The following is a 15346-nucleotide window of genomic DNA, read 5'->3' as shown; positions in this document are numbered from 1 at the left end:
GTCGCATGACAGCCACGGGAAGCCGACAGGTAAAGAGATCGTTTTTTTTTTTTATCGGATTACGTCGTTGAGGAGAATTTTTTTAAGCCATGTTTCCGAAGTAAGAGCCGACGGATGGTCTGGATATACCAAATATAACGTCTCAGAACACTCCAGCTCACATGTTAGTCTGCTCCAAGCATTCCCACAAAGGTCAGTGTTTTGTAGTAGTTAATACGTCATTTTTCTTAACATAATTGGTGATATAGGTTACAAGCAAGTCTGGCGCTGAACAGAAATTGTCGTGCTATGCTCCTTTATTTATTGTGCATAAATAGTGAATTGTCCTGACACAATATTGTGTTTCGCTTCTGTTATTACCATGGTACATTGACAAAAACATATACTTTTATTCACAGGATAAACAGTTGTTTTGTATCACTAATTGTCCAGTGCGATTACAACATACAACATTATTGTCACTGCTACAGTTCTGTAATGCGTATCAGAAATTATTTCCACTACTAATTAATTATCGTTGAGCTCAAAGGTTATATTAATAAACGGTTAACGAATGTGTATTTATGACGACGATTTGTGAGACTGGTAAACTTACCTTTGTTTGTACGATGGTCTTTCGTTCTACACGGTGCATTTCAAGGTCCTGTACCCATCCGTCGGTAAACTGTACCTGGGCTTGTTGCAGTGACCTGAAGTTACTAAACTTCATGAGTGTATGCACTCACTCCAAGAACCGTATAATTATAAATCTGAGCGTGGTGAAAGTTGGGCAGCACGCTAACGTCTTTTGTCCACTCTGTGTGCATGTAAGGGTCTGACCCTTTCACTCCTTTGATTTTTTCCTCGTATCTTTTCTTTGCCTTTTCGTCGAGTCTGTCTTTGTACGGTCCGGCATTGTTCTCCTTAGTTTTGTACATTCCTTTTTTGTGCGGCAAAGAAAAACCAAGAAGGTATTGGAACCAGAGAATGAACGTTTTGCGGTGCTGCAAATGCTTGCATTTGATGCGGTACTTGTTTTGCCACGAGTTCCCGGAATGCAATGCGTGAAAGTCACGTGATCTGTCAATCGCTATAGGAAAAACCATAAAGCCTTTGCATGAAAACAACTGCTTTGATTTACACTGCCTTGTTGGTTTAAATGTATCAATCTAATAAACTTAAACCTACACCATCCTCCCTATTCTGGATTTTAAACAGTACATAGCGGAAACAAAAAGACTGCTTGGTCGAGTTAACCTCCTGAACTATCTACAACACATGGTAGAAACCTTAAATTAAGACCAAGAACACTAGAGGTGAGACATGATCATTAATTAATATTAAAATTAATAAATGGCAGATTTAGTGATATTTTCATAAACACCTCCTTTCCTTTTTTTGTTCTCCATTTTCTTTAGTTCGTCTAAGATTGCTAAACAAGGGGGAGGGTGCATCCGGCCTCCTCGGCTGTAATTGGTCCAGCCCAGAGTCGATCATGACCAATTGGCCAATCCAACACCTTTCATTATATATACCCTTCCTAAAAAAATAAATAAATAAAAAAAATCCATCGGCCCATAAAAACAAAAAATCGCCAGCGGCCCACCGGGCAAATGCCCGGTATGCCCGATGGCCAGTCCAGCTATGGCTGTGTGTCAATAAAGACTTAAGAGAGAGTGTCATTTTATGTCAGTTTTTTAAAAGTAGAAAAAGAGGAAGTCGTCACTGAGACTTGATGATTTATTGATCTATAGACCAAGTGTTAGTCTTTGAGCCCCCTTTTACACATTTATTTTATCAACTTCATAAAGAAGAAGGTTCATGTCAAAATGTTTGTAAAATGCATGTCAAAATACATACAAAAACATATATTTAGTTGTTTTTTGACCATTCGTCGTGATAGCTGGTATAGCGTAATGCTTTTATTTTGAATTATAGCCTCTTATTGTGGAAATGTAGCGGAAGTATGACCCCCCCCCAAAGACCCGGACGTTGTTGTGGTGTGCATCAGTTGAATGGACGCAAATAGTGGATTTGGGACTTATTTTCAGATTAAATCTTTGTTTTGAAGGTAGGTAGTTGTCTGTTGTTCGTTTTTATGTTTGTGTTGTTACTTGTTCTCTGTTATCAACCGGAAACTGCGATCAAACGTAGGATTTTAACCGGAAACGAAGGAATTAAAGCGAAAAAAGAGCTGCTGCCTGGTTGGAGTCAGTTTCACAGAGAAACCCGGCGAGAAATCCGCTTTTATTTAATTTATTAAGATCTTAATAAAATAAGATCGTAGACTTTCTGTTTCTGTTTCTTCATTTTTCTTTTTTAAATATAAAAATCAGCCTCCGATATTAAATTTAAGAGTGTTTGTGGATGCAGGTTGTAAAGAGGAGTTATCATAAGCTAATATGAACTAAAAGAAAATAGGGACCATATAATGGTCACAAATCAAGGCGACTGTTGTTGTGATTTGGCGCTATATAAATAAATTTGAATTGAATTGAAAATTTAATTGAATAATCTTATGTGCTCTATATTTAAACTGATTTAGACCCACCTGAACTTAAGACACGTGTTATAAAATAAATAAATCAAACAATTATTTATCAAAATATAAAAAAAATAATTATTGCATTTATTTATCAAATGATTCCACAGAAAAAATAAAACTGAATTATTCCTGATTTAAATTAATGCAAACAAAGTAATTCAAGTCACTTTACTCCTAGTGCTGGTCCCAGGCACTAGGAGTAAAAATCTTGACCAGCAAACATCATAAAGATAATGAAGAATGAGATTCCCATAACAGATTAGTCCAGGTAAAGGGAGAGATCTGAGAGAAGGAAGTTAGATAAAATGTGTGTGCAAGTGAGTAAGTGGAAAGGATACCAGGAGTGCCAGAGGTCAATCATGATGGGAATATATTAGGAAAGATTGTTGAATATGAAGAAGTTGAAGACCTCAGAGGAGAGTCTTGGATGTAGTAAAGGAGGATGCAGAGGGCTGGTGCAACAAAGGATGATGATCTGCTGTGGTGACTCTTACTGTGCTGAAGTTGACCCTTCAAGCAGCCAAACTGTGCAGCAATAATGTTTCTTTTGTGCTGGAGCTTTGAGATCATCACGTGTGTTTGTTTCATAACATTAATACATGAGTAACAGTGAAAACTGAAGTGAAGTTAAACTGGTTTTTCTCTTCAGGTTCAGACAGCTGCTGGGTCAGCAGGCCTTCATGGCTCACATCACCATCAACCAGTACCTGCAGCAGGTAACCTCTGACCTTTAACTGTGTCTGAAATGTACGTTTTTTATGTAATTTGGTTGTAATCTGTCTCATTTTCCTCCTGAAGGTTTACGAGGCCATCGACAACCGCGAGGGCTCCTTCTGTGCTGAGCTGCTGTCCTTCAAACACCCGCACGTTGCCAACCCCCGTCTCCAGGTCAGCCACTGCTGCCTCGCATAAACTCTGAATGTTGCTAGGACACAGCCTCACCTGTGTGTGTGTGTGTGTGTGTGTGTGTGTGTGTGTGTGTGTGTGTGTGTGTGTTACAGCTGGCGACTCCAGAGGATAAGTGTCAGCAGGTTCTGGAGCCACCGTACGATGAGATGGTCGCAGCTCACCTCAGGTGGGACCGATGGATCAGACGGTGATGCTTTAGTGGTGTTGTAAGGACATAAAGGTGAAAGAAAATGGCTGTGTGTGTGTTTCAGGTGTACCTACGCTGTAGCCAACCATGACTTTGTTGAAGCCTACAAGTTCCAGACGCTCGTTGTTCAATATCCTTCATAAAGTGACTTTTTGGTCTCTTAATCACACAATCTGACCTTCAGTAAATAATCACTAATCAGTCCGATCAGCTCCTTGACTCCTCACGTCCTTCTTGAAGGCCTTTCAGTCCCACAAAGAGGAGAACTGGTGAGTTCAGTTTCAAAGTAGCAGACTGAAGCTCATTCTAACGTGCTGCCTTTGAACGCACCATCACTGCCCTCTGTTTCAGGGCTCTGCCCGTGATGTTTGCTGTCACTCTGGACCTCCGGATATTCGCCAACAACGTAACTAACATTTCAAACTGGCTTTTCTTTTATCTGTTCAGCAGTCAAATTCATCCATATATGTGTGTTTATTTACAGTCCTGCACAAAAGTCTTGAGCCTCCACTCATTTCTTTAGATTTTGCAAATATTGACTTTCAAGCTTGTTAGATTTGTAACAACCCTGTGATTGCCTTATATGCTATATTTCCATGTATGCTTGCACTGGTTTCCCATTTTCCTAGCAAAATATATAAAGAAATGAGGAGTACTCAGTATTGTATTTATAGTAAAAAAACTAAAAAATTTAACCATTTTCCTCTATAAATGCAAATAAAACAACTAACGTAAAAAAATTTGTATAGAGCTCAGGGCAAGCTTATGAAGGACAGGACCAGGAAATTACAGGTGAAAACCTTCAGGTGTGATTGAAAGTTATTGAAAGTGGGTTTTAATTTTATTGTTGTGTCCAGGCGGAGCAGCAGCTACAGAAGAAGGGTAAAGGTCAGCCTAGCGAGATGTTGGAGAAAGCAGCAGAGCAGCTGATGAGCTGCTTCAGAGTTTGTGCCAGTGACAAGTCAGTAAATATACACTTCCTCTGTGTATGCGTTTATTAGATTTCCCATTTTATGCACTATTATATTTCATGTTTAATGGACGTCCTTGTTAATATTGACATTTTCAATGTTGGTAGTCGTGCAGGTATTGAGGACTCAAAGAAGTGGGGGATGATGTTTCTGAGCAACCAGCTCTTCAAGATTTATTTCAAGGTCTAAACTCAATAATTAGTGACTGAAACACTCAGTTTATGAATCATCGATGGAGATTTGGTGATTGGTTATAGCTGCAGGTTTATGTGTTGCAGATCAATAAGCTGCACCTGTGCAAACCTCTGATTAGAGCCATTGATAGTTCCAACCTGAAGAACGACTACAGTCCAGCTCAGAAGGTCACCTACAAATACTACGTGGGCCGCAAAGCCATGTTTGACAGTGACTTCAAACTGGGTAACACTGCTACAGAAATGGCACAGTGTCGACTTAAACATTATTTGAAATTGTTAAATGATTCAGGTTTGGACTACAGTTAAAATCATTTTTTGTTTCTGTAGCCGAGGAGTTCTTGTCATATGCTTTTGATCACTGTCATCGATCCAGCCAGAAGAACAAGAGGATGATCCTCATTTACCTGCTGCCTGTCAAGATGTTGCTGGTAAGAAACTTTAGAAATTGATTAGATTTGGTAAAATGGCTTTACACCAGTTTAGATCCTGATTAGAAAGTCCAGACCAGTTTACACTCAGGACTGTCAGGACTGTTGCATCATGGGAGCAGTGTAATGGTTCCCAGGGTAACTGGTTGTTGCTGGTGTTTCAGGGTCACATGCCAACGCATCAGCTCCTTAGGAAGTATGACCTCATGCAGTTTTCTGATGTTACCAAAGCTGTGAGGTAAGCAGAGGGGCAGGGGCATTATCACAGGAAGTGACATCACGTCATGTGGGCTCACAGGTAAATGCTTGTGTCAGTGAAGGGAACTTACTGTTGCTGAATGAGGCTTTGTCCAAACACGAGACCTTCTTCATCCGCTGCGGGATCTTCCTCATCCTGGAGAAGCTGAAGATCATCACCTACAGGAACCTCTACAAGAAAGTGTGAGTGGCTCAGTAGTAGGGCTGTACGATTTTGCATAAAATGAGAATCACGATTTTTTTGCTTAGAATTGAGATCACGATTCTCTCACGATTTTTTTTTCCAGTATAAATATTTATTGCACTTATTAACTGCACATCAACTTCGTAACAGTTGAAACTGAACATAAAAACAATAAATGAACATAAAAACAATAAATGTCTCACATTTTGTCGTTGCCGCAAAATGTTGTACTGCTTGTAATTCCGTCTCCACCGTTTCTCGACACTGCGTGTATAGAGCAGGTAGTGCAACATTTGAAAAATAGTTGCGGGACGGCACTGTGTAGCGTTTGTCTAGGGTGTTGATCATTTTCCTAAATCCCTCGTTTTGCACAGTGTTGATGGGAGCCATATCTTTAGCCAGGTGATAAGTGATAGCCTCTGTAATTTCTTTGTGCCTGCGGGAGTTCGACGGGTATGGGGAAGCGCTGTATAAGGTTCCTGTTGTTGATGTGGTTGACCGGGACGGATTTTCTCCTGTCACTTTCTTGGCCTTTACGGCTTCGTCATCTCTCACGTGCTCACCGTTGTTTTTTCCCTGCCAGCTGGCTTCGGTATTACGTGGTTTAAGGCTCCGCCCTTGTCATTTGTTGAGCAGGAAGAGTGAGCGCTTGTTTTCATGCAGATTATGTCCCGGATCAAAATGCGGTACAATCGTCATCCTTTTTTTTTTTTTGAAATCGTTGTCATTTGGAAATGAGATCGCACATAAGTATGAATTGAGATCGCGATTTTCTAACGATTAATTTTGCAGCCCTACTCAGTAGCTGTTTTACCAACACACACACAAACTGAAATGTAATCAAATTCGTTTGACATATTACTTATTTTGATGTATTTTTGTTTATGAAGATTGGTTCCTTCATTTTTGGGAGCATTTCGACCTCAAATTTAGCACCTCGTTTAGGTGTTTTGCCTTGTTTGTGGATTATTCAGATTTTATAGTTTTATTCTGTAATCTCAATCACAAAATGGCTAATAGGAAATAATTTTCTCTGTAATCTCTGCAAACATGAACCATACCCTGACTGATTTCTGTCTGCAGGTATCTGCTGCTGAGGACTCACCAGCTGCCTCTGGATGCCTTCCTGGTGGCTCTGAGGATGATGAAGGTGGAGGATGTCGACATCGACGAGGTGCAATGTATCCTGGCCAACCTCATTTACATGGTGAGGAAACTGGAACATAAAAAGCCACTTACATTCAGGTGAACTGGCAAATAAACACTGAGCTCTTCTTCTGTGTTTCCTGTCGTCTTCCAGGGTCACATCAAAGGCTACATCTCCCACCAGCACCAGAAGCTCGTGGTCAGCAAACAGAATCCCTTCCCTCCTCTGTCCTCTGTCTCATAGTCTATGAGACAATCCTACAGGGCTGCTTTCCTGGAAACTTTACTCACTCAATTCATATTTTCTTTATTTTGTACTTTAAAAACATGTCGAATAAAACAGATGTTGGTTTGTAGAGCTTGTATCTGGTTATTACATTTGTTGCTATGAATTGTGGGTGTCAAAGGTTTTATTTTAAGCAGAACTGAACTTTTACCACCACAAGATTAAGAGACTGGAATTTGTTTTTTCAAAAGCATTTTAATTTACACATTTCAAATACAAATATTATTCATGACTTAATGTTTGTGAAGTGCAGCAGCAGAAAGTTTCAATTTTGTGTTTTTGTTGTGACCATTTGGAAAAAAGAAACTGAATGTAGGACAAGAGACTCATAGCAAAACTGTTTTATGTTCAAAGTTTTCAGGGAGGAAAGTTTCTTTAGGGAGCTGCCGTACCTAAAGAAGAAAACAAAAAACATTACAAGTGACCAAGAACAGGTGGATCGGTTTTAGAGTTTTAAATATGGTGGCGATCTGTTAGCGAGCTTCTGGATATTGTCTAACTTGGGGAGTCATGGCTAACTTCTCGATCACCTCCAGCCTCATTCGGATCCAGCTCAGGTAACGAGACAGTTTGCTGAACACCAAACCACCGCCGCTGGCCTCGCACTCAGAGGGTGATGAGATTAGCAGCCCGGTCAGGAACACTGTGCCTTGCTCTACTGTGGCTACAGGCGACCCTGGCATCAGCCCGCCACATGGCCTGTTGCTGGGCTCCGAATTTGACCTGCTGACCCCATGCGAGGACTCAAAATTCAGAGCTTTTGAAGTGTGGTTGTAGCTTGCTGTTTTATTCAGCAGCCTGCGGTTAGTGTTTTGGGTTTGATTCTGGAGCCTATTCACCGTGCCCCCATGAAGCCTTCCCTTGACTCCAGTCTGGTTCTCTAAAGGTCTGTTTTGATGCCTGTGGCCTCTCTTTGGAATCTCAAGGTGTACATTAGGGTGTCTCTGAGCTCCTGGGCTCTCTTGTGTTTCATTTCGGTACTTTAAAGGTTCATGTTGCTTCCTCATGCAGAACATTTTGTTGCTTAGTGGATGCGGGATGTTCAGCTCACGGCGACAGTCGTCCAGCGTCATATAGACCAGTTTCTGGTTCTTGCTGGTCTCCCAACTCTGTGTAATCCCAGTCCTCCCAGAATGCATCAGGACATTCTCGCTGAAGTCTTTGGTGGGCAAACAGAGGTGGATGAGGCTGGGGCTAAAGGTCATGGAGTCAGCTAGCTCGATGAGGACGAGGTCATTTTCATGGTGATCTTTATGATAACCGTTGTGAAGGTACATCGCTTTGACTGGGAAGAGCGTCCTCTGTTTCTCTGGGAGACAAAGGAAATTAGTTAAGAAATGAATTGAGCCACACTGTGGGAAATAAATATTTGGTCCCCTGCTGAATTTGTAACTTTTTAACTTTGCTCACTTATCGAGAAAATAATAATTTTGCAGTAACTTAATTTTAATGGATAGATACAGAACTGCATGATGTAAATGAAAAGTGTAGAGCACACCAGTGCCTTTTACTCAGCAGTGTGCACACAGTGCTCTGCAGCTCAAAAAATGAATTAATAACGGATAAACCTCTCAAAGTACAGCCACAGCCAAAGATTTTTATATGAATGAATGCAGGTGGCATGATGGTTAGCACTTTTGCATCACAGCAAAAAAGTCCCGAGTTCGACTGGCCGGGCCTTTCTGTGTGGAGTTTGCGTGGGTTCTCTCCAGGTACTCCGGGTTCCTCCCACAGTCCAAAGACATGCAGCTAGTGGGGTTAGGTTAATTGATTATTCAAAATTGCCCAAAGGTATGAATGTTAGTGCGAATGCTTGTGTGGCTCACTGTGTTAGCCCTGCGACAGACTGGTGACCTGTCCAGAGTGTACCCTGCCTTTCACCCTATGGTAGCTGGGATAGCTGGTAGTCAGCCATCAATTTCTGATGGACAGCTTTGGCTCTTGAAACCTTTTAAATCAATACACTGCATTAATTTGTCACTATGTCAATTGCTTATTCAGGGTTTAATGTGTGTAAGGGCTAGTTTTCCACTTTTTGGTTTGGGTTTAATATTGTCTTCAGTGATTTGAACATTTGATAGAATTTAATCCATGTTTGTTTGTTTGTTTTTTGTTTAAAAATTGGGCAAATTGTCTGTGAGCAGCCTGAAATATATATATACATTACAAATACTTCAAATATGTTTTTCTGACAATTTTTTACTTTTACTCCCTACAATTTTAACATCAAACTGATGTGTCAGGAGTTAAAGTGCGATTCTTTTCCCCAAACTGAGCCAATTACAACTGATTTTAGGTTTCCCCACCTGGTTAATCTGAGTTTAACCCCTGACCATACTTTCCTTTTAGAGCCAAAGTCACCCTCTGCAATATATGCAACAGAAAATAGAAATATGTATTTTTACATTTTCCTCTGCTGATGTTGTACTTAAGCAATTCAGGCTGAATACATTTATTAGAATTAAAATTTAGACTAAAATAAAGTTTTTCTGGCCCTACTGACAATATTTTATTAATACTTTATTAAAGCACATGGTTCAGTTAGCTTTGCACAAAAGAACGTCCTCCAAAGAGCTACATTTACTGTTTTTTCTTAGAGTACATTTCAGAGCCGCCCCTTTTTCACTTTTACTTGATTAAAGAAGTTGAATCAGTACTTCTACTTTTACGTGAGTATTTTTCAACACTAGTGTTTGTACTTCTACTTAAGTACAGGATGTCTGTTCTTTTGCAAACTCTGAGTAACAGAAGCAAATTTAAAAACAGTGAAATTTAAAATGGACTGACGTGACTTTTTTAGATTTTTATTCTGAATGGATGAGAAATTGATGTCTATACATCGCCCTTTCTATATTTTAGTTTAGTAGTAGTTATTATAGTGTTATCATGGTGTGATAACAATGGTTGTGATAGCATTTTCCTACCGGCAAGCACATAGAGGTTGGAGAGTTTTGGTTCTGAGTCCTGATAGAGGCAGCGGGCAGAGGTAAGGATGGACCGCTGACCCAGCACCACACCACTGCACAACTTCTGCAGTGTGCTGTTCAGCAGAGACACCTGGTGGCAGAAAACAGACACTTTATTTATTATTGTGGTTTTATTTAGACTGACACCTTACTGTACCAGAAGATCTTACCTGCCAGGGACAGTTACCATGGTGACACATGGAAAGAGTTTCTTCAGGAAGTCTTCCACAGGGAAACTCGACTGTGGAGACAAAGACAACAATAAAACTTCATCTCACCAGTTTGAACTGGTCTCAAGTCTAGTGGTTTTCCGGAGCATCCAACCTTCTGGCAGACAGCTCCGTCCGTCGCTGTGCAGCTTGAATCCAGACATGCAGGAGCATCGGAAGGACTCGTAGGTCACTGTGCACAGCTGATGACAAGCAGTTGGACTCTCAGTCGGACACTTCTCTAAGACAGATTTGCAAAACAAAGAATCATCTTTTATACGTGATGGTCTGATATTTCTTAATTCCCATTAGTGCACCATGAGTTTTGATCTCCCGTCCTTTTATGGAGGTGTGGTCAGACCTGCTGTTTTGGTTTGCTGTGCTGTGGATGACGTTATTCTCTGTAATGCCTCATCCTGTACTTTGAATTCACAGACTGGACCGTAGTAAGGGGCATTGCAGGAGCAGGTAAACCCCCGCACATTGGGAGTGCAGTTCCCTCCATTCAGACAGGGACCCCGCAAGCAATGGTTTCCACCTCCAAAGACCAAAAACAGAAACTGCTAGTGTTTAGTAAACTAATAAATGTTTATATTTTTGCTGTGAAACTATTAAATCAAATATTTACATTTAAAATAATAAATTTGATGACAGTAAATCAACAAAAAAAATAATTAAAATACATTCTAAACACATTTTAATGATCTGAATGAACTCCAGTTTCTAGTTGGAAAGTAAATGGTTTTTTTAAATTTTTAAATTTATTTTTTTTCATTAATTAATCACATGTAGTTTAGCTTAAAGTAGATACTCACCAGAGTAAACAGCCCAGAAAGTGATCTACACACAAACAAAAAAGTTAGAATCCGAGAGGAATTAAGCAATGCTCTTTTTGTTTTGTTTTTTCTCTTTTTTCTATGTATGTTTAAAGACGATCATTAAACATGCTCAAATTTTCAAATATGACATAAACAGGCTCAGGATTAAGACTGCAGCTCTGGGCGCATCTCAAGGGGCAATTGAAAAGAAATAGAGAACATCAAATGTAACACAAACAGAAAAAAAAAATGTAAATCAAAAATGAGTAGGTGGTCCCTAAAGAATCAGAACCTAAAACACATTGTTTTAGTCTGTGTATACTGGAATCTAAAAGTAAAAAAACAGGTGTAGAAATGAGCATAAAAGCTCCCTCTTTTAATTTAACTAACCGTCCTCGGGGTGTCTTCAAAGTACTCGCGAGCCTCTTCATAGTTACACTGCTCCTCGTAGCACTCCCGCTCCAAGTTGCCCTGTAGGATCTCCTCTAAAATGAACGAGTTGGCCCGTTTAGGGCGCAGGAACACGGCGTGAGCCTCAGGAGCTGAACGAAACACTGAAAACACGAGAGCACTGAAAAGGCTGGAGGCTCCGATATGTTAGGTTACCATGTGATAAATAATAAGGTGTCTGTTGCTGAAACAAAAAACAGTGACATTAACAGGGAAAAAAAAATAAATGAGAAACTATGTGATGATTATGGATGTCATAGTTACTTTGCCCAATTTTGTCTACAGTACTAAGTCTTGGAAAAGTCTTCAATTGGCCTTTAGCAGTTGTTTTCCTGGCTTTCTGAAAGTCAATCAAAAATGTTTCTTTGAATAAAAAGCCACCTAACTCAGGCAATGAACCAGTTTTGCATCTACTAGCCAAGAACCTACTGTATCTTTACAGTGTCAAAAAACAAAACTCAGTAGCTGTCTCTGTCACGGTTCAGCATTTTCAGTTTCTTATGTGTTGGCATTCTTCTGTATTATGATTTATGTTCTGATTCTTTAGTTGTGCTGTTTTGATTATTATTATAGGTGTTGTTCAGTGTCAAGTTTGCGTCTTGGTGATTTGTCTCTTGTTTCCTGTTTTACTTTGAAGGTCCATGTCTTATGTGCAGTGAGTCAAGTTTTGCTTCCCCCTGTCTCGTTGGCCCTAATTGGCCCTGTTTCCTGTTCCCTGATTACTCCTCTGTGTATATAGGCCCTGTGTTTTCCTTTGCTCTCTGTCGTGCCGTACCCTCAGATTTGCCTGCGTGGTCCAGTTATAGCTTTCATGGTTTGGTTAATGTTTCTGTTTCATGCCAGCAATAAAGCTGAGGTTTTTGTGTTTGCCATTTTGTCTCCACGAGTCCTGCATTTAGGTCCTCATCCTTGCCTGTCCGCACACAGAGCCCTGACAGTCTCAGTTTCTTTAGCTGAGGGTAAAACAGTTTGATGAGCATAAAAGTTGATGAAAATTTGATTTCCAAAGGCTATTACCTGTACACTTCAGCTAATATCTAATAGAGTTTCAGGGGAGAACAAAAAATAAGAAAATTGTCAGGTCATGTCCGTAAGAAATAGGAAAAACTTCTAACAAAAGTCTGACACCAAATCTGAGATCAGATCAGAAATCAGTGTACCAGAATCAGTCAGGGTTTGGCCTCCCCAGAGCCCGGACCTCAACATTATTGAAGCAGTGTGGGATCGTGTCAACAGAGAAAAGAACAAAAGGCAGAAACATCCAAAGAAGAGCTTTGAATGTCCTTAAAGAAAACTGGAGAACTATTCCTGAAGACTACTTAAAGGAAGGACAAGAAAGCTGCCTAAGAGAGTTCAGACTGTGCTGAAGAATAAATGTTATTGTTATAATTGTAAAAGTCACAATATTAATAGATTCTTTTATATTGTTTAAGGTAGTACTTATATTTTATATCTTTAACCATTAAGTAACCAAAGTTATAATAATAATGTAGCAAGCTGTCATTGGGACACAATTAGAGCTAATTATTGTGTATTAGTGACACCTGTAACATTGGATACATAATAGATATCATAACTGTACTGACAGTAAAAATGTAGATAAATTCTGTACCTACTTGGAGTATTTTTATACCACTTGAATGTTTTTGTCAATCAACTAAGGAACAACAATAACACAGCAAAAGGTCAAAGGTCACTCTCTTACCTTTTCCTTGACTGGAGACCTGAAGGAAACATTGAAGAAGGCAGAACAGTAGAAGAGACGCTGACATGATGCTGACTGCCATGACACTGACTGCACTGCTGACACACACACACACACATGTATGCACACACATATATACACACTAGTGACTCACAACAGCAGCACAAATCTCACAGAAATTGTATCATGTTTTTAACAGTCTGTTAAATTGAGTTCATTGATATCTGGCCTGAAATAAACTAAGATGTCAGTCTGGTCCCAGGTCATTTTACTGGTGTGCATTTTTATGTTCATATAAACATCCAATCCTTATAAAACTATTTGTTTTTTGACATTTTATTCACATGATTCTATAAAGAGTTAAAAGACGGCACAAGTTTCACTAAACGCTCTGTTCCTGAGGTGGACTCTGGCCTTTCTGTTCAAACCACACAAAACAAACAAAAGGTCCGACCTCTGAACGATCAACAGGCTGCAGGTCTGTTTGTCTGGGGTAAACGAGGATAGATTTCATCACAAATGTTTATCATCTAGTATATCTGGTACATCTGGTAGTAGATTTATCGGGGTTTACCACTTAAAATTTTGATGCAGGAAAATGACGGTTTTTGTCAGCAGAAACACCAATGTTATCGAAAATAAACTAGCTTTTTATGACATTTGCAACTTCATTTCCCTCCAGCAGAGTCACTGGAGAAATCTTTACTCTAAATTTCTATTTAGTACATAACAGTTAAGTTTAAGCAATTTGATCTTGTTACTTACCATCTAGTAATGCTTGTTCTGTTAGAGTAGTGATTACTTGAAATGTAAAAACATGTATCATATTCAGTTCAATTCTGTTTATCTTTATAGTGCAAAATCACAACAGTTATCTCAAGGTGCTAGTAAGGTAAAGACCAGACTCTACAATCACACAGAGAAAACCCAACATTTCAACAACCTCCTTTAAGCAAACACTTGGCAACAGTGGAAAGGAAAATCTCCCTTTTAACTAAAAAAACATCTGCTTAACCAGTTGAGCATGAGGGGAGGGAGACAGGACAAAAAGAAACAATAAGGAAGAAAGCCAGAGTTTAATAATAACTAATGATTAAATACAAAGTGTATAATGTGCAAAATGAGTGAAAATGATGAGTGAAGAAAAAATAGGGCATCATAGGAAGGCCCCAGCTGATTCAGGGTCACCTGATCCAACCCTAACCATAACCTTTGTCAAAAAGGAAAGTTTTAAGCCTAATCTTTAAAATAGAGATAGTGTCTGTCTCCTGAATCCAAACTGGAAGCTTGTTCCACCGAAGAGGGGCCTAAAGACTGAAGACTCTGCCTCCTATTATATTTTTAAATATCCTAGGGACCACAAGTAAGCACGCAGTCTGCCATCAAGGTGCTTTAATGGAGTGATAGGGTGCTATGAGGTAATTACGATAAGATGGGGCCTGAACTGATCAGCTAGTTCTCCAAAAGTTGATTCTGTTCATCTGGACGTAGTGTTTTCAGTGGGAGAAACGTTTCGTCACTTATCCAAGTGACTTCTTCAGTCTCAGCTGACTGCAGGTTTCCCCAATCTTATAAACAGCATATTTGCATAATGACTTGTATGCAGATACATTCTATCTGGAAGATCTGTTTCTTGTGATGTTGCTTCCTGCTTTTATGACCCTTTTGGTCAGCAGGAGGTCACACACACACACACACACACACACACACACACACACACACACACACACACACACACACATACCTGCATACACACACACACACACACACACACACACACACACACACATACATACATACAGTGCCTTGTCTTTGTAACCAAGGGGGGTTTATGAGGGGAGGTACTTTGTATTGTGTGAACTGTTTTCCCAATAAAAGGCAGCAAGCGGAGGCCGGATTTGGGGTCATTTTGTGGTAGACACCGACGAGGCCTCCCTTGCAAGTAAATTGATCGATCGCTGACTGTCTTGTTTTCTTCTTGATGAATAAGTCTCTAAACTAGCGGGGCTTGTGGGAACACAGACCCAACAGTTTGCTTTATTCAGAAAAACAAAAGGAAACAAAAAGTGTGATTTTAAAAGGACATCACGCTTCAAACTATTGCTATA

The 15346-nt window shown here is 39.8% G+C and overlaps 2 protein-coding genes across 2 annotated transcripts; one reads left to right on the top strand and one right to left on the bottom strand.

The window, feature by feature from the left end:
* Positions 1-1915: 1915 nt before the first annotated feature.
* Positions 1916-7718, top strand: pcid2 (PCI domain containing 2). Its single transcript, XM_003457773.4, has 15 exons — positions 1916-2050; positions 3174-3240; positions 3323-3412; positions 3526-3599; positions 3685-3750; positions 3848-3889; positions 3972-4026; positions 4478-4581; positions 4699-4774; positions 4870-5011; positions 5116-5216; positions 5381-5454; positions 5532-5657; positions 6742-6865; positions 6959-7718. Exons 2-15 carry the CDS (start codon positions 3205-3207, stop codon positions 7046-7048), a joined length of 1200 nt encoding a protein of 399 aa, XP_003457821.1. The 5' UTR covers positions 1916-2050; positions 3174-3204; the 3' UTR covers positions 7049-7718.
* Positions 7266-13398, bottom strand: LOC100703116 (vitamin K-dependent protein Z). The gene is made up of 8 exons (XM_005462670.3): positions 13239-13398; positions 11474-11637; positions 11081-11105; positions 10627-10803; positions 10381-10506; positions 10227-10297; positions 10015-10147; positions 7266-8399 (listed from the first exon to the last, which is right to left on the bottom strand). The coding sequence occupies exons 1-8, from the start codon at positions 13369-13371 to the stop codon at positions 7564-7566; spliced, it is 1665 nt and encodes a 554-aa protein (XP_005462727.2). The 5' UTR covers positions 13372-13398; the 3' UTR covers positions 7266-7563.
* Between the last annotated feature and the right edge of the window lie 1948 nt (positions 13399-15346).

This window comes from Oreochromis niloticus, linkage group LG23 (assembly GCF_001858045.2).
Source record: "Oreochromis niloticus isolate F11D_XX linkage group LG23, O_niloticus_UMD_NMBU, whole genome shotgun sequence".
In the NCBI taxonomy this organism is placed as follows: domain Eukaryota; kingdom Metazoa; phylum Chordata; class Actinopteri; order Cichliformes; family Cichlidae; genus Oreochromis; species Oreochromis niloticus.
This window is presented reverse-complemented; position numbering and strand designations above follow the sequence as displayed.